Below are 24667 nucleotides of genomic sequence, written 5' to 3'. Positions count from 1 at the left end.
TGACTCTATACTCTGTGCACCGGCGGGTCCCGAGGCCCCCTCGAGGGAAACAGGTGGGGGAATATGTGTGGCAGGGTCCATGATAACTCCAGTTACTTCCTGGATGATATAATTCAAAAGTAAAGAAAAAAACCTTTTTTTTTTTTTTCTGACCCCCAGCGCCACAAAAAAGCCCCTTAGTGTTACCTGCTAGGGATCCCTATCGATCGAGAGAGAGAGAGATAGACCCCCAGGCTCACCACTTGATGCTCAGAGTTTAACTGCAACAGGTTACAGCGCTGTCTAGACAAACAGGAAGTCTTTTGGCTGGCTGCCCAGGAAGAAAGGAGGCGGCTCCGCCCCTCTGCACGCCTTCCGGCGCCTCCCCCAAGCTCCACGAGGTGTAGGATCACCTCAAACATGGCCGCCCCCATGCTGGAGACACGAGGCTACGCCAAAATGGCGGCTCGTGCGATCCAGCAAAAAAAATGGCGGCGGCCTGTACTGAATAGCGGTGTGCTACAGGGCACACAACACTCTCTCTGCATGGGGATATGGCGTGGTTGGCGATACCGGCCCTGGCGGACCGCATGGCCGTTCGGGAGGCCTGCTAATAGCTGGAGATCTGATTTGGAAGGCAGTCTACATGTCCGTGGCTTCTGACTGGTAGGTAGCTTATACTTAACCCATAAGATTCCCAGAATGCCACAGATTACATCTTTTAAACATGTATACAATAGATTGTTAGTTCCCAAACCAAGCCTCCTGGCTTTTTGCACACATAAAATCACACTCAAAGTAGGAGGATCTGTGACATGTTATAGGATAGAAAGGACTCTTTCTTACCATACAGAGAGGGGCCCGCGTTCACCACAAAACCCGTCAGGGAAAAAGGGGGAACATACTACTCACCATACCGGAACCAGGCGGGCACCAACTCCTGACAGTACCCCTCTCCACCGGGGCGGGAGGGCTGTCGACCAATACGGACGCCGTGACTCATGGTCTTTGGCGTTTCAGCGAGACGTTTAACTCGCGGGTTCAGTCCTTTTAATGGGACTTTGTCGCGGCCGACCCAGCGCGGAGCTATGGCCTGCACGCGCTCGTAGGCTGAACTGGGGTGACCTCCGGATCTCAACATCCAGCCCGTCGCCCAGTTCAGCTTTCTTGCTTGAAGATCTCACAGGAACACTGGAGAAAAAAAAAAGCTGTCTAAAAAATCCTTTAAGAAAAAAATTCTTGCCAGGACCTAAGATCCCAGCAAGGTATCTAGGTCCTTACTCCTAACTAGACAGAAAATAACTGATTTGCTGAGGCAGAGAGAGAGAGAGAGGATATACCCTCTGGGACTGCCCCTAGGGTGTGGCCAGAGCTTTTTAATTTCCTGTCTAGTCCTGCTCCTGTGGAGGCAACATAACCCGAAGGTGGTGTATCACCGAGGACTACGTCTGTCAATGAGCGCTAGAGAAATTTTGATTTTTACATTTTTTTGGGGGGGAATTTCATATAAAAAAATGTGAAAAATATTGCTATTTTTGCAAAATTGACGCTTTTTTTTGTTTATAGCGCGCGATTAAAAAAAAAAAAAAAAAAAAAAAAAATCGCACAGGTGATCAAATACCACCAAAAGAAAGCTCTGTTTGTGGGAAAAAAAGGACGCCAAATTCGTTTAGGTACAGCGTCGCACGACCGCGCAATTGTCCGTTACAGTCACGCAGTGCCGAATCGCAAAATACCCCCTGGTCAGGAAGGGGGTAAAATCTTCCGGGGCTTAAGTGGTTAAGGATCATTCCTATAGAACAGGAGGTCGGGCCAGTAAAAATTTACTTTACTAGAGGTCTGAACCACTTTTTTTTCAGCCCTCTCTTTCTATATCACAATCCTTCAATTCAGTGTCCTCCTTTCCCCACACATCACAGTCCCCCACCTCACATCAGTTTCCACTTTACAATAATAGAACTATTCTAAGAACTTACCGTAAAATTATTTTCTCCGAGTCCTGACAGTCGCCGCCCGATGGTATTAGCCTTCACTAATGGGTAATGGCGCACTCTGCAGGAGCAGGCTAGGCAGAATACAAAAAACTTTTGTACCTCAGCACGCCACTAGGGGGCAATCCCACAGCCATATCCAGAAACCCAATCTGATATTACTTGAGCTTCGTAGCAAGCAGTACCGGAAGGCAACAACCCCCAGATACAAAAACCAGAGGGGGTGGGGGCAGCGACTGTCAGAGGACTCAAGTGAATATAATTTTATGGTAAGTTCTTACAAAAATTATATTTTCTCTTACGTCCTCTGACAGTCGCTGCCCGATGGTATTAGCCTTCACTAATGGGACGTCCCAAAGCAGTGCAGGTATGAGGGGTGGGAAAGCAACGCAACCAGATAAGAACGCAAATAACCGGGCTAGTAACAACCTGAGCCCACAGTAAAAAACTGGAACAAACCCAGAAAAAACACCCCAACAAGGAAAGACATTAAAAACAATGTCCCCTCAAACACCTGCTGCACTCAAAACTTTGCGGTCAAAAGAAGCATCCGAAGATGCCAAAACGTCAAGTTTGTAAAACTTAGTGAAAGTGTGCACTGACGACCATGTCACCGTCTTGCACACCTGAGCCACAGAAGCAGGATGGCGAAAAAACCCAAGAGGCACTAACGGCTGGAGTAGAATGAGCCTTTACCGGGAAAGAAGGAACCTGACCCTCGATGGAATAGGCCTGAACAATCGCCTGTTCTGATCCATTTAGAAAAAGGTCGCCGCGCAGGCGGCCGATCCCTTCAGAGGTTCCTCAGGAAGAACAAATAGAGAATCAGACTGCCAAATCTACTCCGTGGTGGACAGGTAGACCTTGACCGCCCGGACCACATTTAGAGAAAGCAAAGTAAACTCCTTAGAATGCTTGGGCCGTGCGCACAGTGACGGCAACACGACATCCACATTGAGGTGGAATGAAGAAACCACCGTGGGAAGAAAAGATTGACTCGGTCACAGAACCACCTTATCTATATGAAGTACTAGATAAGGAGAGAGGCAGGACAAGGCCGCCAATTCAGACACTCTACGAGCCGACGTGATGGCCACCAGAAAAGCAACTTTCTGTGACAACACAGACCGAGATATCCCCCTGATGTTCACGAAGAGAGGTTTATTGCAACATTGACAAAAACCAAATTCAGGTACCATGTAAGCAAGAGAGCTCCCCTCAGGGTGAGCCAAATGCCGCACCTCTTGAACGAAGGTGCGGACCAAAGGAAGCAACATCAAAGGTCTTTGAAACAAGACGGCCAAGGCCGACAATGGACCCTGGCCTTAGTCAGCACCAGATGCTGATCCACGCCCTTCTGCAGGAAGGCCAAGACCTTCGCCACCGAGAAGGAACGAGGGTAAAAACCATGCACTTCGCACCAATCGAAATACGCTTTCAGGGGGTGCGAAAAAAAAAAATTTCCTTGAAGTGGCTTTGCAAGCCCCTTACAAAAGGTAAGGACGACCGCCTGAGGAAGACCTCTATCCCTCAGGACCTGGCTTTTAACAGCCATGCCGACAAAGCCAGCAACTGTAAAGCAGAATGGAAGACCGGTCCTCGAGACAGATCATCTCACAGCAGAAGCCGCCATCGAAGTTCTACGACCATCTGAACGACGGCCGCGTACCAGGACCATCGAGGCCCGTCCGGGGCCACCAGAATGACTGACATCCGTTCCGACGCCAACCTGCGGAGGAACCAGGATAACAGTGGAATCGGAGGCAAGGCATACAGTAGCCGATAGCTGTGCCAAGGCACCACCAACGCATCCGCCAGAGGATCGCGAGCCCAGGCCATGAACCTTACCACCACTTCGTGGAGATGGGAAACAAATCCAGGCCCGGGGTCCCCTACATGGCGCACAGGAGGTGAACCACCTCCGGATGTAGGGACCATTCCCCTCAGTCCAAAGTCTGGCGACATAGATATTCCGCCTGCCAGAGTTCCACACCTGGAATGAGAATGGCCGAGAACGCAGGTACCTGCGATCCAGCCCAGGACAGAATCTCGGCCACTGCCATAGCCGCCCGGGCACTCCACGTGCCCCCTTGGTGATTGATACAAGCCACAGCCGTGGCATTGTCCATCTGTACCAGCACCAGACACCCCTGAAGCTGAGGTGACCACCGGAACAGACAAAGCTGGAGCGCTCGGAGCTTCAAGACGTTGATCGGTAGTGAAGTCTCCCCCGCCGACCACGTCCCCTGGGCGCAAAACGTGTGCCCAGAACTCCTCCCCAGCCCGACAGGCTGGCATCCGTGGTGACAACCGTCCATAATAAAGGTCAGAAGGACCGACCCAGTGTCAAGGACAGCAGCCAGTGCCACCACAGAAGATCCGACCCGGATGACTCAAGGAAATACTTTTTTTTTCCAAGGCCTGAGGTGTCCTGTCCCACCTGTCCAGGATCTCCGCTTGCAGAGGCCTGGTGTGAAATTGAGCAAACGGAACTTCTTTGAAGGCCGAGACCAGCCGTCCCAGAACCCGCATGCAGGTCCACAAAGAGGAGAGATCATCGTTCCTGAGAGCTCCGATCTCCTAACGCAAAGTCCCGATTTTTGTCCTCCGGAAGGAAGACCAGAGATTGAGAAGAGTCTCCAGGACCATCTAGGTACTGGAAACGAGTAGAGGGAGTCAGTGCCGACTTCTGAAATGGATGGCCCACCCAATCTCCTGAAGCGTCTGAACCTTCACAGCCAGATCTTTTGCGAAGGTTACACATGAGTTCGACCTTACAAGAGGTCGTCCAGGCAACCGATGACCGCAATGCCCTGTAACGCAGCAAAGCTAGACCGGAGCCAACACCTTGGTGGAAACCCTGGGAGCCGAAGCAAAACTGAAAGGCAACGCTACGAACTGGTAATGCTCCCCAGCCACCGCGAAGCGGAAGCAGCTCTGATGACCCTCGAAAATAGGGATGTGGAGATACGCATCCTGCAAGGCGATGGATGCAGCAATTGCCCAGGCCTCAACGAGGCCACCCCCGACCAGATGGATCCCATCCTGAACGCCCCGCACAAAGCGGTTCAGGGACTACCAGTCCAGAATCGGACACACCGTGCCCTCTTTCCTGGGCACCGTGAACAGGTTGGAGTCAAAACTGCCAAAACTTTTTCCGAAAAAGAACGGGTACAATGACTCCATGTGCAAGCAAATCATGCACAGCCCCCACGAGATCTCAGAGATGATCAGGGGGGGGCAGCTGAAAAATGGACGGGAGGAACTCGTCTGTGGGGCGAGATCAACTCGATCTCTCTGAACGAATTGGTTCGTGAACCCACCTGTCCTGAATGCCGGACAACCAGGGTTCCTGAAAAGAAAGCAGACGTCCCCCCACCCAGACAAAGGCGAGGGCTTCCCTTTTAGAAGGAGGTGGACTGGGCCGCCAAACCAGACTGACCGGCGTTTGGCTTACCCGACCACGGCTCCTCGTGGCCCCCGGAAAACATAAGGGTTTACCCTTCTCCTGCGCCCCAAAGGCACGAAGGCAATTATGTCGAGTCTGGAAGGGGGGGCCCCCTCCGCGTATGGGGGAGCTCTCCCTTGGTGACCTTGGGCAGACGAGTACTCTTACCTCACGTGAACCCCGCAATCAACTCATCTAGAGTTACACCAAAAAGACCACCCCCCCTCATAGCGGACCTCAGACACCGTCTTTTAGGACGCGTGGTCAACCGACCAGCACTTTAACCAGGTAATGCAGTGGATTGCAATCCCCACCGCCGACAACCGGGCGACCAACAGAGCCACTACCAAAGCCGCGTCGCCCAGGAAGCTCGCAGTGTGGACGAGCTGATCCTGCTGCGAAGCCCCTTGCACCATGTCATGAGCGCCTGAGAGGCCATCACTGAGGCAAAACACAGGGTGAAACAGGGAACCCGCCACTAGATAGATGTGGCGGGCAAGCGCTTCCACACCCCCATCAGCCGGATCCCTGAATACTAGGAACCCCCTACCGGCAAGTAAGGTGGACTTATTCAGCCTAGACACAGTGTGATCCCCTGCTTGGGAACACCAACCAACGTTCGTCCACCGCCTCCGAAAAATGCAGGAGAGCGGGTGGAAAAACGCTTAGGCACCACCAACATGCACTAAATGAGCCGCCACTGGCCATTCACAATCTCTGGAAAATCCACCGGGCAGGAAAAATGCCTGACCCGACAGTCTGGGGTCTGCAGAACCCGAGCAAAACAGACCGCTCGCTTGACTGAGCTGGCTCATCGTTGAGAGAGAGTTGCTGTTATGAGGCCCACAAGAGCATCCATCGTAGCTCGTTCCCGCGCTACTGAGGAAGATTCCCCCTCCTCCTCTCCCTCAACTTGGAGGACTGGGACCCCTCAGGGGGACCATCGTCCATGGCAACCAATTCAGGCTCAGAGTCAGAGGACTGGGAGGGCACAGGCTGTTTATGGAGGAGCGTGCCGACATCCGCAGATTCGCCTGGGACGCCAAAGTCACCAGAGCAGCAGATATGGGTGCCAGGGGAGAGGATTCAGGTGTACACAAAGTCCCCACCAGGTCTGCGGGGGATTTATTATCACGGGAGACCATTTTTGGCTTAAATGAAAAAAGGGACGCTGGCCCTTTAATCAGCGGTCCGAGGCCCAGCTCTGCTGTCACTCGTAGTCCTCCAGGAAAGGAATCCCTGGCTAACTAGTGATAGGGAGAAGAAATAAAAATCTTATTGTGTAAAGAGAAAACACAAAATTCAGAAAAAAATAAAAAATATAAGAAAGCCAGGATGCTAGGTCTCAGCAGAGAAAGACCTAAAGCTCTGCTCCTGAAGCTAGGCAGCATGAAACTGAAGTAATATCAGATTGGGTTTCTGGTAATGGCAGTGGCATGGCCCCCTAGTGGCGTGCTGAGATACAAAAGTTTTTTTGTATTAACCTGATAATTATCTGCCTAGCCTGCTCCTGCAGAGTGCGCCATTACCCATTAGTAAAGGCTAATACCATCGGGTGGCGACTGTCAGAGGAAGTAAGAGAAATAGTGTTTTTCACAGCAGTCCTCAATCTCTCTTCAAATCATCACGTCCTCTGCCCCCCTCACATGCCTCCTGCCCAGTACTGTCCTCTGCAGATTTCACATCACCCACCAACAGAACTTTGTCCACTTCATATTATCACCCCTCCCCCATAGTACTGTCCTTTGGCCCGTCAACATCACCCTCCAGCAGAACTGTACCCCTTTCACATTCCCCCAACACTGCCCCCCCCCACTTTATATCCCCTCCCTCACATCACAGCCCCCCCCCCCCCCACAATAGTATGGTCTTCTCTCCTAACATTAACACCACATCTTCCCCCAACAGCAATGTCCTTTACCCACCCCCCAAGCAATCCTCTTCACACTTTACTGTGTCCTTATTTGGCCATAGGCATCATGCCCATTTTTATCCTCTCTTGGCACCGAGAGGGAGACTTCAAGTGCACGGCCCGTCCTTGACGTCGTTATACCTGAAGGGTTCCACATGTACTGTCACTTTAAGGCTGGCTCCCCTCCAGGAGTGATGACAAGGGTCAAGGAGTAGAGTAGCCATCTTCAAGCACATGTAATAGGAGCACACCATATAGACCTGTCCAGAGATGCATGTTGGAGTGTACAGTGAGTACTGAATAAACATCCGTTGTTCCAGACCAGAGTCCTGTGTCTCTCACACCTCAGAGAACATAACAGTGGCAACGAGGATGGATTTACAAAGTTACTATCAGTCTAAGAAAAAAAACAAAAAAAAAAAAAAAAAAACATTGTGGATGGTCACCTGGATAAAACCACTCTCAGAGCCCAGCAGGAAAAGGTTATTGATTGGGACATTAATGCCTCGTTTCCACTGAGCGGATCGGGTCGGTTCGGTACACTAATTTGAGTGTTTCCATTATGAAAGTGGACCATACAACCGAACCATTCCTGGTCCTCCTTCAGATGTAGGGCCATAGGAAATGGTACGGTACGGTTAGGGCGGAGCTGCTGGCATCACACGATAGATTCCACTGATTGGTGGACAGGAAAACTTCAATGCTCACGTCAAATGAAAGCGCAAAACAAACTCCACATTTGGTGTAAACCCCGCATGGCCCCTGCTGGCCCGACTTGCAGTGGAAATGCTCACCTGAATAGACCGGACCATTCTAACCCTTCCAAACTGTACCGACCCGAACCGTTCCGTTCAGTGGAAACAAGGCATAAGTGAATTTAAGAACAGACCTCCTGAAGCTCCTGGCTTGAGAGACTGGAACAGTATTTTGGTACAAATGCCATCCCAGACAGGCAAGTAGCAGTATTTCCGACAGTGGTTGGTGCTAGGACATATGACACTCTTCGGGATCTCCTTTTCCCTGAAAAACCAGCAACTAAGACATTGGCAGAGCTCCTGACCCTGTTCGAGGATCACTTCCAGCCTAGATCACTAGAGATTGCAGAAATATTCCAGTTCTATCAGTGGCAGCAGCAGCCGGGTGAAGAAATTAAGGCTTATGTGCTCGCCCTTTCACAGACTAGCCTCAACCTGTTCTTTTGGGGAGAGTTTACCTACTGCACTGAGGGAGAAGTTTGTCATAGAACTGAAGAGTCTAGCCAAAAGAGACTGTTAATAGAGAAGACCTTACCCTTACAAAAGGCAACTGAGATAGCTTCAGTGATGGAAATGGTTGTGAAAGATAGAGAAATTGAACCCCCAGGGCAGAAGGGAAGAGGTTAAAGAAGAAGTTTTCAGAACAGCAGTAAAGCCAACTGCAGCAAACTGGAAATATAGACCCTCACCAAGGCGGGAGTCACCTTGCTACCCTTGTGGGCATACAGACCATGATCACAAAGTCTGCCAGTTTAAGGATCAGACCTGTCATAATTGTGGTAAGGCAGGCCATCTTAAACGAGTGTGCCGTAGTAAGAAGGTGCAAGATAAACAACCTCTGAACTCCAAGACAGACATACAGCTGCAAGAAAAAGTATGTGAACCCTTTGGAATGATATGGATTTCTGCACAAATTGGTCATAAAATGTGATCTGATCATCATCCAAGTCACAACAATAGACAATCACAGTCTGCTTAAACTAATAAACACACCAAGAATGAAATGTTGCCATGTTTTTATAACACACCATGTAAACATTCACAGTGCAGGTGGAAAAAGTATGTGAACCCTTGGATTTAATAACTGGTTGAACCTCCTTTGGCAGCAATAACAAACTAAACGTTTCCTGTAGTTGCAGATCAGACGTGCACAATGGTCAGGAGTAATTCTTAACCATTCCTCTTTACAGAACTGTTTCAGTTCAGCAATATTCTTGGTATGTCTGGTGTGAATCGCTTTCTTGAGGTCATGCCACAGCATCTCAATCGGGTTGAGGTCAGGACTCTGACTGGGCCACTTCAGAAGGTGTATTTTCTTCGGTTTAAGCCATTCTGTTGCTGGATTTACTTCTATGCTTTGGGCCATTGTCCTGTTGCAACACCCATCTTCTGTTGAGCTTCAGCTGGTAGACAGATGGCCTTAAGTTCTCCTGCAAAATGTCTTGATAAACTTGGGAATTCATTTTTCCTTCGATGATAGTAATCCGCCCAGTCCCTGACGGAGCAAAGCAGCCCCAAACCATGATGCCCCCACCACCACACTTCACAGTTGGGATGAGGTTTTGATGTTGGTGTGCTGTGCCTCTTTTTTGCCACACAGTGTTCTGTGTTTCTTCCAAACAACTCAACTTTGGTTTCATTTGTCCACAGAATATTTTGCCAGTACTGCTATGGAACATCCAGGTGCTCTTGTGCAAACTGTAAACGTGCAGCAATGTTTTGTTTGGACAGCAGTGGCTTCCTCTGTGGTATCGTCCCATGAAATTCATTCTTGTTTAATGTTTTACGTATTGTAGATTCGCTAACAGGGATGTTAGCATTTGCCAGTGACTTTTGTAAGTCTTTAGCTGACACTCTAGGATTCTTCTTCACCTCATTGAGCAGTCTGCGCTGTGCTCTTGCAGTCATCTTTACAGGACGGCCACTCCAAGAAGAGTAGCAGCAGTGCTGAACTTTCTCCATTTATAGACAATTCGTCTTGCCGTAGACGGATGAACAGCAAGGCTTTTGGAGATACTTTTATAACCCTTTCCAGCTTTATGCAAGTCAACAATTCTTAATCGTAGGTCTTTCGAGAGCTCTTTTGTGCGAGGCATCATTCACATCAGGCAATGCTTCTTGTGAAAAGCAAACCCAGAACTGGTGTGTGTTTTTTATAGGGCAGGGCAGCTGTAACCAACACCTCCAATCTCATTGGACTCCAGTTGGCTGACATCTCACTCCAATTAGCTCTTGGAGATGTCATTAGTCTAGGGTTTCACATACTTTTTCCACCTGCACTGTGAATGTTTACATGGTGTGTTCAATAAAAACATGGCAACATTTCATTCTTGGTGTGTTATTAGTTTAAGCACACTGATTGTCTATTGTTGTGACTTAGATGATCAGATCACATTTTATGACCAATTTGTGAAGAAATCCATATCATTCCAAAGGGTTCACATACTTTCTTGCAGCTGTATGTCTGTCTTGGGGTTCAGAGGTTGTTTATCTCGCACCTTCTTACTATGGAACACTCGTGCAGCTGTATATGGTGGGAAGATATACAGCTAAATCAGAGGATGAGGAAGTGCTCCACAGATTAGACATACATCATATGCATTCAGCACCCTCCACAATGACTGTAGCGGTAACCGTTGAAGGAAAGGAACAATGGAGACAACTTCTGATCCGAAAAACTGTCTGTCCAACTTCAAATTGCAGACAGACATACTCAAAGCAGATACTCTGCCCACTGGGTTATGTGAAAGTACAGGTATTCTACAAGGGTCAGATGAAGAGACTTCCATTATATATCCTAGAACATGGGGGACCCCCTCTCTTTGGGAGAGACTGGATTGCTCGCTTTGGTGTGCCAGACATCACCATAAACCCCTGTAACACCGTTACCATTCCATTAAAAGATAATGAGGGATGGGTGGTGTCCCTGAAGCAGCGGTTCCCAAAGGTCTTTGATAACCAGTTGGGGAAAATAAAGCATGACTGTGTGAGACTCAGGCTGAAACCCAACGCTCAGCCTAAGTTCTTCAAAGCTCAGACAGTACCTTTCGCACTCCGAGCAGGAGTGGAAGCTGAACTAAGTCAGCTGGATGAACAAGGTGTCATCTCAAAGGTAGAGCACACTGAGTGGGCATCACCAGTTGTACCAGTAAAGAAAGCAAATGGGGACTTACGCATTTGTGGCAATTTCCGCACAGCACTAAACTCTCAACTGGAGATAGACCATATTCCGTACACAGAGTAGGTGATATTTTTGCCTCTCTTGCAGGAGGTCAAAAGTTCACCAAGCTTGATCTCAGGCAAGCATATTTACAGTTTGAGGTCCGCCCTTCATCCCGCAAGTTTCTAACCATCAACACCCACAAGGGGCTGTATGAATACAATCAGATGGTGTTAGGTGTAGCCTCCGCCCAAGCCATTTGGCAACAAAAAATGGATGAGATTTTTCACGCAGTGCCTGCTAGAGTATATACTCATCATGGGACTGACGGACCAGGAACACAAGCGGAATGTGGAGCTTGTGTTGACGAGACTCCAAGAGCAGGGTCTAAAAGTGAACGTAGCAAAATGCCAATTCATGGTACCTAAATTGGATTTTGGGGCCACCTTGTGGATGCGGAGGGTATACACAGCACGGAAGCCAAAATTGTTACTTTAGTCTAAGCTCCAGCCTCAACCAATGTCCAACAGCTGCGATCATACCTTGGTTTTCTGAACTATTACCACAAATTCCTGCCAGATCTGGCACACCTTGTTTCTGTTGAACCAGATTGGACTGGTCGGCTGCATGCCAACGTGCTTTTGTAGTTTTTAAGTGGAAGCTGTTGGCGTCACGCATGCTCGTGCACCATGACCTCCAGAGGCCTCTCACCTTGGCTTGCGATTCCTCACCCTATGGTCTGGGGGCTGTACTATCTCATCTTACCAAATGGGTCAGAAAAACCAGTGGAATCTGCCTCCAGGTCCTTGACAAAAGCAGAAAGCAATTACTCTCAATTAAGACGTTTCATCTTTACCTGTATGGTAGGGAATTCACCAAACTGACGAAACATACACCACTCCTTCAGATCTTTAGCCCTGACAAAGGCATCTCTCAGATGACTGCGGTCTGTCTTCAATGCTATGCCCTATTCTTGGGAGCATACAGCTACAAAATCCAGTATATCACGGTCATGATGCTAATGAAGACACAATGTCCCGACTGACAGGGACGTCAACGGACTCTTCTCCACCAGTCAAGATTTGTCGTTACGCCAGCCTGTCCTTTTCTGGGGAGGTAGCAGCCCATACCAGCCAAGGATACCTTCCTTAAAACAATCTCCTGGGTATGGTACAGTTGGCCTGCAACCGTCACACAGGATTATGAACCTTACTTCGGTAGGCATCTGGAATTCATGGTGGCTGGCAACGGTTATATGGGGAGACCGAGTGATCGTGCCACAAACCCTCCGTGACATTCTGCACTTGCAACATACTGGTCATCCTGGGGGCACACGTGTGAAACAAAAGGCCCTAGGCTATGCAGTGGCCGAACTTCGACTCGGATATCACGACATATGTGAATGCTTGTGCTGGATGTGCACAAACTGCAAGAGACCCTTTGAGGATGCGTCCAGCCCTGGACTTGGCCCACGGTTCCCTGGTTTCACCTACACTTGGACTACAGGTCCGATCGGAGAACACACCTTTTGGTTAAAATTGATGCCCATTCAAAGTGGCCTGAAGTCATTCCCATTACCCAGCCGACGACTACGGCAACGATTTCCATAGTGTTACATCTCGCTGGTACGTTGGGATACCCCAGAGAAATCGACAACGGTGCACAATTGACAAGTCAGGAGTTTCAGGGTTTCCTGACTGCCCACATCAAACACAAAACAGCTCTGTTTCCTCCGGTCCCAAGTCGCTGGGTGCCCGTCCTCAATGACACGTCTCCCTCCTGACTGGTTTCAGCTGCAAGACCGGTTACGAGACTTTCTACGGGCCCGCCGAAAGTGATTCGATGCCATTTTATCCCCGTAGCGGTCCCTGGAAGTTTGTTCTCACATCTGGACGCAGGAGAAGCCATGTGAATCTCCTGTGTCTGAGGACTGTATTGGACAATTATTAGTTACAGTTTTGTGCTTTTTTTTTTTTTTTTAAGGATGGATACCATGTACTGTCACTTTAAGGCTGGCTCCACACAGGAGTGATGACAAGGGTCAAGGGGTAGAGTAGCCATCTTAGAGCACATGTAATGGGAGCACACCATATAGACCTGTCCGAAGATGTTGGCGTGTACAGTGAGTATTGAATAAACCTCCGTTGTTCCAGACCAGAGTCCTGTCTCTCACACTGCAGAGAATATAACAGACGTCATGCAACCCTCCTCCAGTGCCCGGAGTCTATCTGCAGGTCTATGGATGTCAGGTATAGCTGTGCCATAGCGCATGCACAGGACCTTCTCCAGCACGGCTGTCGTGCCTTTGTGACGCCACATGTACGAGCTGCGGCTCTTTACCCGCCGCAACTCGGCCGTGTTCTGCCCGCAGCTCCTAAATGGTGCGACCGAGGGTCCAGATGGAACAGAGGCAAGGTCCGTATCAGGACCGCAGTGCGCCATTTAGTGAGGTCTGCTATAGAAGCTCAATACTGAGCTCAGTTTATATCCTATGCACCCCTAACACCCTTTTTACACACGCAAGCTTCTAGTATCAGGAGGGTGCATTCTGAAGCACACATCTCTTTCTACAACAGCATCAAATGAGTAGCATTGTTCATACCTATGCCACATGAATCAAGCTGATAAATATCATTCACCAACTGGAAAGTCTCCTTCTGACACTGACAGCAGCCACTGCTTAAGAATCCACTGAGCCGTGAAGCTGGAGGACCAAGGAAAGGATACTGTGAAGAGAACAGACAATTATTTAGAAACTCAGCAAAAGTGCAGCAAATTCATAGGCCATGCTGGACTTTATGTACATTTTGTTAACACTTTTAATGCAATAAATGAGCTTTTGACAAATGATTATATTTAAAGTAAAATCATTTTGGGCTCAGTGTGTAGGATAATGAGAAGGCACAGTGCTCCAAGCCATGCCAATATTACCATGTATGCCCTTAAAGTGGTTGTAAAGGCAGAAGTTTTTTTATATCTTAATACATAATATTCATTACGATAAAAAGCCTTCCGTTTGCAGCAGCCCTCCCTCAGCCCCGCTAGTACTTACCAGAGATGTTGGAGTGTCTTGGCTGCCCAGGACTCCCCTCATTGGCTGAGACACAGCAGACTCACCATTGGCTCCCACTACTGTCAACCAACGTCAGTTAGCCAATGAGGAAAGGGGGGGTGGGGCTGAACCACGGCTCCCTGTCTGAATGAACACAGGGAACTGTGGCTTGGTGCGGGTGCCCCCGTAGCAAGCTGCTTGCTGTGGGGGCACTCAACAGGAGGGAGGGGCCAGGAGCCCCGAAGAGGGACCCGAGAAGGAGGATCTGGGCTGCCCTGTGCAAAACCACTACACAGAGAAGGCAAGTATAACATGTTTTTTTTAGTTAGTTAAAAAACAAAGACTTTAGTACCACTTTAACAACAGGGATTCTTAGAAAACTGTCTCCCATCCTCTCCACGCAAAAAACAAAGCAAAGGCTCCACTTTCCACACATCTCAGGCTCTGGTTGTAAAACACAGAGGTTCAGCATGGTAAACAAATCTGTCTCCTGCACAGATGATCACAAAAATGTCCATAGCGAAATGCAATGCTGTGCTTCTTCAGAGCGACAGTACAGGATTTTAGTGGATGCAATATTCACAAGGTTAAAGGACAGAATTTACTGTACAATAACCACCATTTCCCCATTAAAACAGATGTAAGGAAATTTGTATTATCTAAATGTAAAGGTGAATCTGGAAAACATGCTTCATAAATACAGGAAATTGCAGCACGTGTCTTTATAAATATACCACATAACAGAATCTTCAGTTAATAAAAAACAGCTAATGCTGAAAAGGATAGAAAAAAAAAAACCAACCCTTCAGAATGGGTACAATAAATAGCTGTACCTTAATATTCTTCTCACTAATCCGTTTCCCAGCATCAACTGCTTCCTCAAACTGCTGTAACAAGGTGCGCACTGTGTCAATCTTGGACGATACCCCATTCTCAGTAGCCTTTTCAGAATTCTTGGGCTCAGAATGGTTGAGGGTGGTCAGACCACTAACCAATCTTAAAGTCAATGATCGGATAAGCAGCCAGATACGTTCTTCTTCCAGTGAGAGTTGGCTGTAATCCTCTGTATGGTCTCTAGAAAAAGGGAAACCGCGTTTTCAATTACACAGCAAAACCTGAATAGTAATTACTGTAAGTTAATTTCCACATTTGGAAATAGAAATGCTTAAAGTGCCATTTATAAAGCCGCTGTATGGCATGAACACTGCTTTAAAAAGGGGGATTTAGATACACTTTATGGTCTAGGCTATAAATTCAAAAAAAGGAATTTTAACATCTGTAAATTCTATATCTTGAAGTTCAGTAAAGGACATGGGAATCCAAATCATTGACTCTGGGTTAGATTCCACTACTACTCAAGTGATTGGACACTGGCTTTGCTAGGTAAGATCCCTGATGTCTCTATATAACCTCGCCCACTCTGAGGCTCTGGTTTTGTTCGTAAGCAAGGAAATTATCACATTGAAGAGAGTAGGGACCTGTGTCCTGTACTGTACTCCAAGATACAGAATTGGTGAGGTGGAGGAAGACCACCATATTAGAATAGGCAATTATAACATTGTCCATTAGTCTAAACAGTGAAAAACACAGTAAGTCACCTTCTACCTCAGTCCATGCACAGCACAGCCGTAGGTCTTGGATTTTATGGATGAAGTGCATACTACAGAGCCATCAAGAAATGTAAGCCAGGAACAAGTACGTAAAAGGGTACAAGGAAACCAGATTTTGATCCATTTATGGCCAGCTTTAGGAACACACATTTTTCTAACAGTCAACGAACGGTTTATAAAGTTAGTTTTTCTTTTTGCTGTGGTTTTAAGCTTTTACATAAATAATCTTCCTTTATCAGTACAGTATATGCACCTCAGAATTCATAATGAAATGCCTTAGCATCTCATATGACTGCTCTGACGCTAGAGGGAAATAAGTAAATATTTCGAAGTATCAATCTATTTTTATCATGTGACAAAGTATGGCTGTTAGTGCAACACTTTTTTCAAAAATACAGTACAAGTCTAAAATATTTACCCTTTTTGTGCATCCCAGCTGAAAAGAACAGTCAGATCCCGGTTATCTCGTAAGTCCTTCCATGGAATGTCATCCTCCTCTGGAATCAGACACATTGACTTGACACTGTCTTCCAGACTGCTGGAACTGACAAAAAACATTTTTTTCAGTAACAGAAGGAACAGGATACAAGCTAAGATAAACTTGTGTTAACTAGAAAGAAAATAAACTACTCACATATGTGCTTCAAGTAAAAGGTCCAGTAACATTCGTTCAGTGCGAACTTGTGCAAAATGCAGAGAATTGTTCAGCCGGTTTCTAAAATCAATAAATTCTGGGATTTTCTCAAAGGCTCCATATTTATAAGCTTGTATAATATATTCTGAGGTCTATCAAAATCAGAAAAAAAAAAAAAAATATGTTAAAACCAGGAGAGAGATTAACAAGTTAAAATCCAAACACAAATCTAAAAAGGTAAAAAAATTATTAAAGAATAATGCTCTTTTGCCTAACTCGTTCCCACCGGCTGTAGACATATAATGTGTCCTCAGGGCTGGTGGGCTTCAACAGACGCCTGTAATTATGCGTCCATAGGGAACTCTTTATTTTGCGCAGAGAGCAACTAAAATGTCATGGGATGCCCTCGATGCATACTTGCAATCGGGAGCAGTTTTTACTGGCAGACTAAAATGCCTAAATAAAATACTCACATCTTTCTGGTTTGAGTGAAAAAACCTTAGTGCGGCATTGCAGGCTTGTGATGCAGAGTTATACTGACCCAACGGTCCTGCAAAACGAGTCAGCAGATAACTGCAAAATAAGAATTACGGTTACATTCCCTCCAACATAATGCAGCCATTTCCAACATTAAAGTGTGTGTAAACCCCTCTGATTTACTCCTTTTGCAAGTGTTTTAGAAGAGCTATTTAAAGGCAATGTAAAAGCTAACTAACAAACTTTGTTGATTTGCTTTCTTCTGGTCGGTTAAATACTGGATACATTTTTTGTTATAGCTTTCAATAGGTGCAAAAAAATATACGTGGACCTGACCAAAATAAACCTTCGTACTTATCTCAAACAGTCCTATCAGCTCTGTTCAATTCTCCCAGTGGACTTCAGAAAACCTGCCCTCCATGTGGATAGGAGAGGGTAAGGTGCTCTGTAGTCCTAATGCACGGTTCTTAAATTCTGCTCCTCCAAAGAAACTGTAAAATTAAGTAAATACTTTAATCTTCGTACAAGGAGTGTGGTACTCAGAAAAAAAAAAATAAGGAGGCAGCAAAAACAAAAAAAACACTGCCACATCTAACTAAGGACTGTTAAGCTGCAAAAAACAAGACTTGAAATGGATGACAGGACACAGACCCTATAGTCATAGACAATAGGTTATATGCAGGCTAACTTTAGGTACTTGGACACTGGCAAAAAAAACAAAAAAAAAAACTTTGCCAGAGCTGCCCTAGCTCCAACCACTCTAATGCCTCGTACACACGCAACGATTATCGGCCGACCGATCATCCGACTTTTGTCCAGAGTGGTGTTTTGTTGGTTGGAATGTGCCTAGACTGCACACAAATTTTCTCAGCCAACAAAAATCTACTTCTGAAGTGATGTCATGTGATGGTTTACTTTCCGTGTGTTTTTTCTTCTCTGAGCATGCCCAGTCTTGCTCATCAGATTTTTGTCTGCCGAAATCTGTACTGACTGATGGAAAAAATCGGCCGTTGTGTTGACGGCCAACAAAAATTTTATAGCCTGCACACCAGATTTTTTTCGGCCGAAAAGTCGGAGTCGGTTGTCGGAAGCATCATACTAAGCCGAAAATCGGCCGATCGGACGTTGGCCGAAACTTCACGGCCAATTATCGACGCGTGTGTACGGGGCTTAAGGCTCCAGTTTATCAGCAAGCAATAAGGAGTAACCAAGACAAAGGGAAGGGAAATTTACAGGCAAGTCAAAATTATGTTATCCTCATCGTACAGTACAGGTGGTTTATGTTCATAGACCATAGGACATCGCCAGGCAATAAACAGTGGTTGGCAACATATAGCAAAAAAAAAAAAAAAAAAAAAAAAAAAACTGTGAACAGGTCCACAATAAGAAAACAAGGGTTGAAGAACCAGAAAACACTCGGCTGATATAAGCTACAGCTGTCAGGTGCTTCAAGCTTTTATCTAAGGTCTGAACAGCCACCTGGTAAAATCTGGGGAACAGAGGACCAAGTGGCAGGCTTGCATAGGTGGGATAAACCTGAAAAGCCTAGGACACAACAGTCCTACTGCAATGAGCTCTGAGAAGGAAGGGGAGTGCTTTTCTAAAGGGCATAAGCCTTGAAAATTAGTAGGAAGATCCACCTGTCAATAGTGGAGTAGGAAGCAGGATGTCCTCTATGAGGTATGAGGACCTATGGGAAGAACAAAGAGGGATGCAGTCTTGCGACCAGAGGCCGTGGCTGCTTGGTAGACCCAGCCAGTCCTCTCCACAGATAAGCAAGTCCTCTCCACAGATAAGCAATGTAGGGCAATTTCCCTGTAATGTTTTGAGGCAGGACAGAGTAAAAAAAGGGAAAACAATGTCCTCATGCAGGTGAAAAGAAGAGACCACCTCCGGTTACAAAAAAAAAAAAATATTATATATTACATTATTATACAGGATTTATATAGCGCCACAGTTTGCGCAGTGCTTTACAATATGAGGGAAGACAATACAGTTACAATACAATTCAATACAGGAGGATTTAGAGGGCCCTGCTCGTTCAAGCTTAAAATCTAGAGTGGTATGACTCTGTCCACAAAAGGTACACTTGATATTGTCGTAAACCCCAGGACAGCCCTTTGCCACTCTGTTGTAATTGGTCAGGGGTGTCAGTCAACGCCCCTTTGATCCTAGAGAAAAGCTTGCTCAAACTTTGTTATGGGGAGTTTTCATGGTAACATCAAGAAGGAACATCTATCAAGTTTGGGAAACCGATCACAACTGGCTCAGCTATTGAACTCTGAACTTTGATAACACTCAGGACATTGAATGCAAGTATCCTTACTTTTCAATTCTACCTTATTTTTCTAATTGCTGAATTATGTCTCTATTTCTTTGAAACACCTCGTTTCTGTAAATATTTTATTTGCACCAATTTTAACCTTTTTATTATTAAACTTTATTTTGAAAAGTGTTAATCTTATATATGGTCCCAATACATCCTCTCCCTGGTGCAGATATAATAAACTATTCACAAGAAAGCTGTCAACTCAGAAATGCACCTAACCTAATAGAGACAGGGAAGGGAACCTTTCATGTAATGTCTTCCAAAGAAATGCCTCCAATTCAAAAAGGGGGTCCCAAAAGGATCAAGAGGGCAATGTTGAGATCTCATAAAATCCACGAGAATTAGCTCAATTCCCCATATCCCAAGATTGAGATTCAAAGGTGACACAGAAGGTCAAGTTCGGAGAACTATATAACCAACTCCCCAAAGTAAAGATCAAAATATGGGTAAGAGTATTCTCTGTGGTCAAGCAGTCTGCCTTTTACACCATGCCAAGTAAGCCATCCATGTGCAATGGTAAATCTTGCAGAAGTTGGATTTTCTTGCTCTGAGTAGGGTAGGAACAAGTGTCAGAAAGACCACCAACTTTTAGGAGAGCCATGCTGCTAAACTAGGGACTGAGAAGCAATGAAATAGGTGGTCTTAGACTAGAAAATCTGGTCAGCTTGGAGGAGGCCAAGGGTCAGCTGCCAGAACTTTGTGTACCAACTCATTCTGGACCAGTCTGGTGCAATGAGAACCCACAGAACCCTCTTAGCCTCCATCTTGCACAGTCAAGGAAAGATCAGAGGAAAGGTATTGAATCAGTTTAGATTGAATCCAAGGAATCACCAGGAAATCCACTATCAATTGTGTGGGCTAGAGCAGTGATCCCCAACACCCGGGCCGTGGACCGGTACCGGTCCGTGGATCAAATGGTACCGGTCCGCCCAAAGAACATTTCCATTTTAGAAAAAAAACATTTTTCAGAAAAGGGTGGACCCGGGGCGCAGAGCAGTGCGCCCTGAGTCCACCCATTTGTGTGACAATAGCGAATGAATAGTCGCTATTTTCACAAGGATCCTCCTCCTGGCCAATCAGGAAGCGGGTCCAAAACCAGTTTCCTGATTGGGCGAAAGGCGAACCCATGCCATTGGCCAAGGAGGAGGGGGGGGGGACTCGAGGAGACGCGGCGAGACTGAGAAGCCTTCGCTGCTGCAAATCAGGTGAGTGAGCTGGTCACTCTGCATCGACTGGGGGCACGCTGTGGCACTCTGCATCGACTGGGGGCACGCTGTGGCACTCTGCATCGACTGGGGGCACGCTCAGCGGGCCACAGAAAAAAATGATCAAACGTTGACTGGTCCGCGGCGATAAAAAGGTTGGGGAGCACTGGGCTAGAGGACCCTTGGTCCTAGCTACAAAATGTATTCAGGTTGTTGTTGAGTCAACACAAAAAACATGGTTAAGGGCATCAGCTCTAATTAAGATAATGCCCTTGAATACCCTTTCAAGACTGATGCATGGGATGCCATTTGGGATTAATGGCACCCCCCACGCATCTGCTCAAGATTAGCGAGTTTTGGGTGCGGGAGCTCGTGCAATTTACACAATGCCCCCGAACTTGCATGCGCTCGCATTCCTTTACAATACAGTAATAACTTGGATTGAGAGTTACTTGGTCAGAGCATTTTGCAAGACAAGCAAAATTTTTAAATACATTTTGACTTAATAAACAAGCGACGTCTTGATATACAAGTAGCGTCATGTCACAATTGAGTATAAAAGAGAAGTCATTGAGGTAATCCCTTCCCTGCTGCTTCAAGCCTGGCTTTCAGAGTGATCTACTGCAGGGTAGTCTTCCCAGTCACGACTGCAGACTGACAGCGGTAAGAGAAGGTAGTGCGAAGGATGGTCTATGTGGACAGCTTTACCCCGGATGCCTGCATACTTAGATGTGCCTCTTTTAATTATCAACCATGTGAGTTGCTAAATATTGTACCTTTATTAAATGTAACCATATTGCTACACTTAGGAGGCACCTCTCCTCTTTTTTACTATGTAGCTCCTGCTGGATTTTGCTTCTAATCCCCTTGTGCAGGCTGCCATTTGTGAATGGAAATGTTATGGTTACACAACCTATCACATTGCTATAATTTTTTATATTGACTATAAACTGAGACTTCTGAATAAATGGTTGTTGAACGAGTTATCAGAGTTTCCATTATTTCTTATGGGGAAATTCACTTTGATATAAGAGTGCTTTGGATTACAAGCATGCTTCTGCAATCCAAGGTTTTACTGTATCCTAAAAGTAAAAAAGGAGGTTCTGCACTTGATCCCTGAACAGGAGCAGGGGGAATAGAGTACTTGTTGAAATGCCAGGAACTGGTGTCAACATACAGAGAAACCCTGTCTTTTCTTGTCTACAACATTGGGCCTACTAGAAGTCAAGGCTTCATCCATCAAAATGGGTATACCCCAAAGGGGTCTCAGGGTCTGGGAGCCATATAGATGCAACATAGCCCTTGACATGTATATCATCCTGCAGGTAACTACATGCATACTTTGTTCCAAGGTTAGTGCCTATTGCAGTATCCATTGACCAAAGCTACATTATAGGCGGGCCAACTGGCTGACACCATGGGGCCCAGTCCTCAAGGAATCACCAAGGGGGTTCTGATCTATTAGCTGCTCGACAACCTGAGAAATAAAGTCAGATCTCAATAGAAATGCAAGACGTTAAACCTCCTCCAGGATGATAGTGTCATTGGGTGTTGGACCTATCCAAAAAAAAAAAAACGGAGTCTCACAGAGTGGGCAGGGTTATATGAGTGCACACTAGGGATGGCCCTAGCAAGTTTTTAATCTCAGTGTCCAATCTCCTGAAGGTAGCCTGCATATAACCCATGATCTCCAAATACAGCTCCCTGTGTACTGTTTTTGTTCAAGGTTTAGATAGACTTAGGGCTCTTTCACACGGGCGGTCCGATCAGATTCGCCTGTCAGTTTTTTAGGCGGATCTGATCGGATCCTCCATGCAGCTCTATGGGGCAGCGGGTGTCAGCGGAGACACCTCCGCTGACACCCGCTGCCATCCGCATCCGATCCTGTGCTGAAATCTGGACAGATGGAAACCCTATTTTTCCATCCGTTCAGTAATCGGAGCGGATCTGATGAGAGCGGACAGGCGGTCCGCTCTCATCCGATCCCCCATAGAGGGCAGCGGGTGCTGAGACACCTCCCTCTCCGCTCTGCAAGCGGAGACGGAGCTGTCATCCGCCGGCTCAGCGGGGATCGCGGATCGATAACACTTCAAGCATAAAAAATGGTGAACGCACTCCGACGTAGATAGAAGCATATAAGTTTTATTCATCACCACAAAATCCAAACAGGACTGACATCACAAGACAGGTGCATAGGTTGACGCGTTTCACGACAATATAGTCGCTTACTCATAACCACACAGCAATACCAAGTGGAGAGGCCGTTGTTAAAGGGGTGCAACAGCTGAGATTAATGAATATAATTGTGATTGCAGCAACTCATACTCCTTGCTGAAACACCTCCCACCTGCAGCCTCAATCCATCTGGCATAATAAAACCAAATTGTCACATAAAACCACATTGTCTTTTGATGGGTCAGTCCTGTTAGGATTTTGTGGAGATGATAAAAACTTATGCTTCTATCTACGGCGGAGTGCGGTCACTATTTTTGTGCTTGAAGTACATATTTAGGCATACTGCAATCATAAAAGAAGCCCTCCTAGAGTTAAAGTAGGTGCTTAAAATGTATGTATGTAAGCATGTATGCAGGTATGTATGTAAAGGGTTGAACAATGGGGGTCAGGAAAAAAAAAAAAAAAAATCTAGAAAGCTGGTTTATGAACACCGGAAATATACACTGACACAATAGGGGAGGTTTATTAAAACTGGTGCACAGAGAATTCGCTACAGCTATGCATAGTAACCATTCAGCTTCTAGGTTTTATTGTCAAATCCTAAAGTGGTTGTAAAGGCAGAAGGTTTTTTATCTTAATGCATTCTATGTATTAAGATAAAAAGCCTTCTGTTTGCAGCAGCCCCCCCTCAGCCCCTCTAGATCCAGCGATGTCTACGAGTCCATTGGCCATCCGGGACTCTCCCTCCTGATTGGCTAAGACACAGCAGAGGCACCACTGGCTCCCACTGCTGTCAACCAACATTAGTTAGCCAATGAGGAAAGAGGGGGTGGGGCTGAACCGCTGCTTCGTGTCAGAATGGATACACAGAGCTGTATAGAAAAAAAAATTGACTCAAACACTTTAAAGTGTTAATAAACCCAGAACCTGCATTCACTATATCTGGTTTCCCACAGTACACAGAACATGGAAAGGTAAATATTTTAGTAAATATAAAGTTAGAGCAGTTTTGTGACTGTCTGGTTAAAGCTTGTAGGAGTTTTGATTCTTACTTCGCTTACTGTTCTAAAAGGCTGTAGGACCCCTGACCTGCTGTCTGGACAGTGCTGATTGGCCCTGTGCTGATCACATGTACTCTCCCAAGAGGAAAAAAAAAATTCTCTAGCAATACACCAAACTGAGCATGTGCAGTGACTCCAAAGACGCTGTCTTCTTAGGATATGAATTGGGGGCAGTGGAATAAGGGGGGGATCAGAGAAGACAGGATGAATGCTTTACTGCATATACAGACTGATTTTACTGTTGTGGGTTTGGGAACACTTTAATTTAAACAAGCTGAAGTTAGAAGCAGATTTGTTTCAATGCACAGCTTCACCAGTTTTAGTAAATCTCCAATACAAAAGTTTAACAAAAGCACTAGCACTTTGGCATACTTTTCAAACTGCAATATAGGTGGAAACACTTACCCAATTGTGTCATGTTGTATGTGTTTAGCATCCAGGCTGCTATACAATTCCATAGCTGGCTCAAATGCTCCCAGTGTGCAGTAGATGCGAATAAGCAGCAGTTTAAACTGGGCGTTAGAGGGACTGTTGTTTAATCCTTCTTCTAATAAAGTAAGAGCGTGCCAAACTGCCCAGTCTTCACCTGCACAAAAAACAAGATAATTAAAAAGTCTTCAATTGACGTGAAAGCTTAGGAGGCTTTCCATGAAGAGCTGCTAAAGCAAAAAGTCTGTATGACTTAGGGGAAATCCTATGGGCCACCATTGGGGAGTTCATGATGAAAACAAGCTGATAGTTTAGATTTTTATTTTTACAGTGACATAATACATTTCTCTAAGCTTTCCTTGTATAAGCCTTACTATGCAGTTGGGCCCTGCCAGATAGATAGATAGATATATATATATAGATATATAGATATATAGATTATATATATAT

At 46.1% G+C, this 24667-nt stretch overlaps 1 protein-coding gene across 1 annotated transcript in view; it reads right to left on the bottom strand.

Moving 5' to 3' along the window:
• The window catches only part of NAA25 (N-alpha-acetyltransferase 25, NatB auxiliary subunit), a 129910-nt gene that overhangs the window by 17837 nt on the left and 87406 nt on the right, over positions 1 to 24667 (bottom strand). Inside the window, exons 14-19 of the mRNA XM_082243438.1 lie at positions 24194 to 24374; positions 17015 to 17114; positions 16542 to 16693; positions 16326 to 16451; positions 15131 to 15371; positions 13848 to 13971 (exon numbers count right to left, since the gene is read on the bottom strand). Of these exons, the coding sequence (XP_082099564.1) occupies positions 13848 to 13971; positions 15131 to 15371; positions 16326 to 16451; positions 16542 to 16693; positions 17015 to 17114; positions 24194 to 24374 (924 nt within the window). The remainder of the gene's footprint in view (positions 1 to 13847; positions 13972 to 15130; positions 15372 to 16325; positions 16452 to 16541; positions 16694 to 17014; positions 17115 to 24193; positions 24375 to 24667) is intronic.

The sequence above is a fragment of the Pelophylax lessonae genome, assembly GCF_965119305.1.
Source record: "Pelophylax lessonae genome assembly, chromosome: 1".
Taxonomy (NCBI): domain Eukaryota; kingdom Metazoa; phylum Chordata; class Amphibia; order Anura; family Ranidae; genus Pelophylax; species Pelophylax lessonae.
Note: the sequence above shows the minus strand (reverse complement) of the source record. Positions and strands in the feature narration are given on the sequence as shown.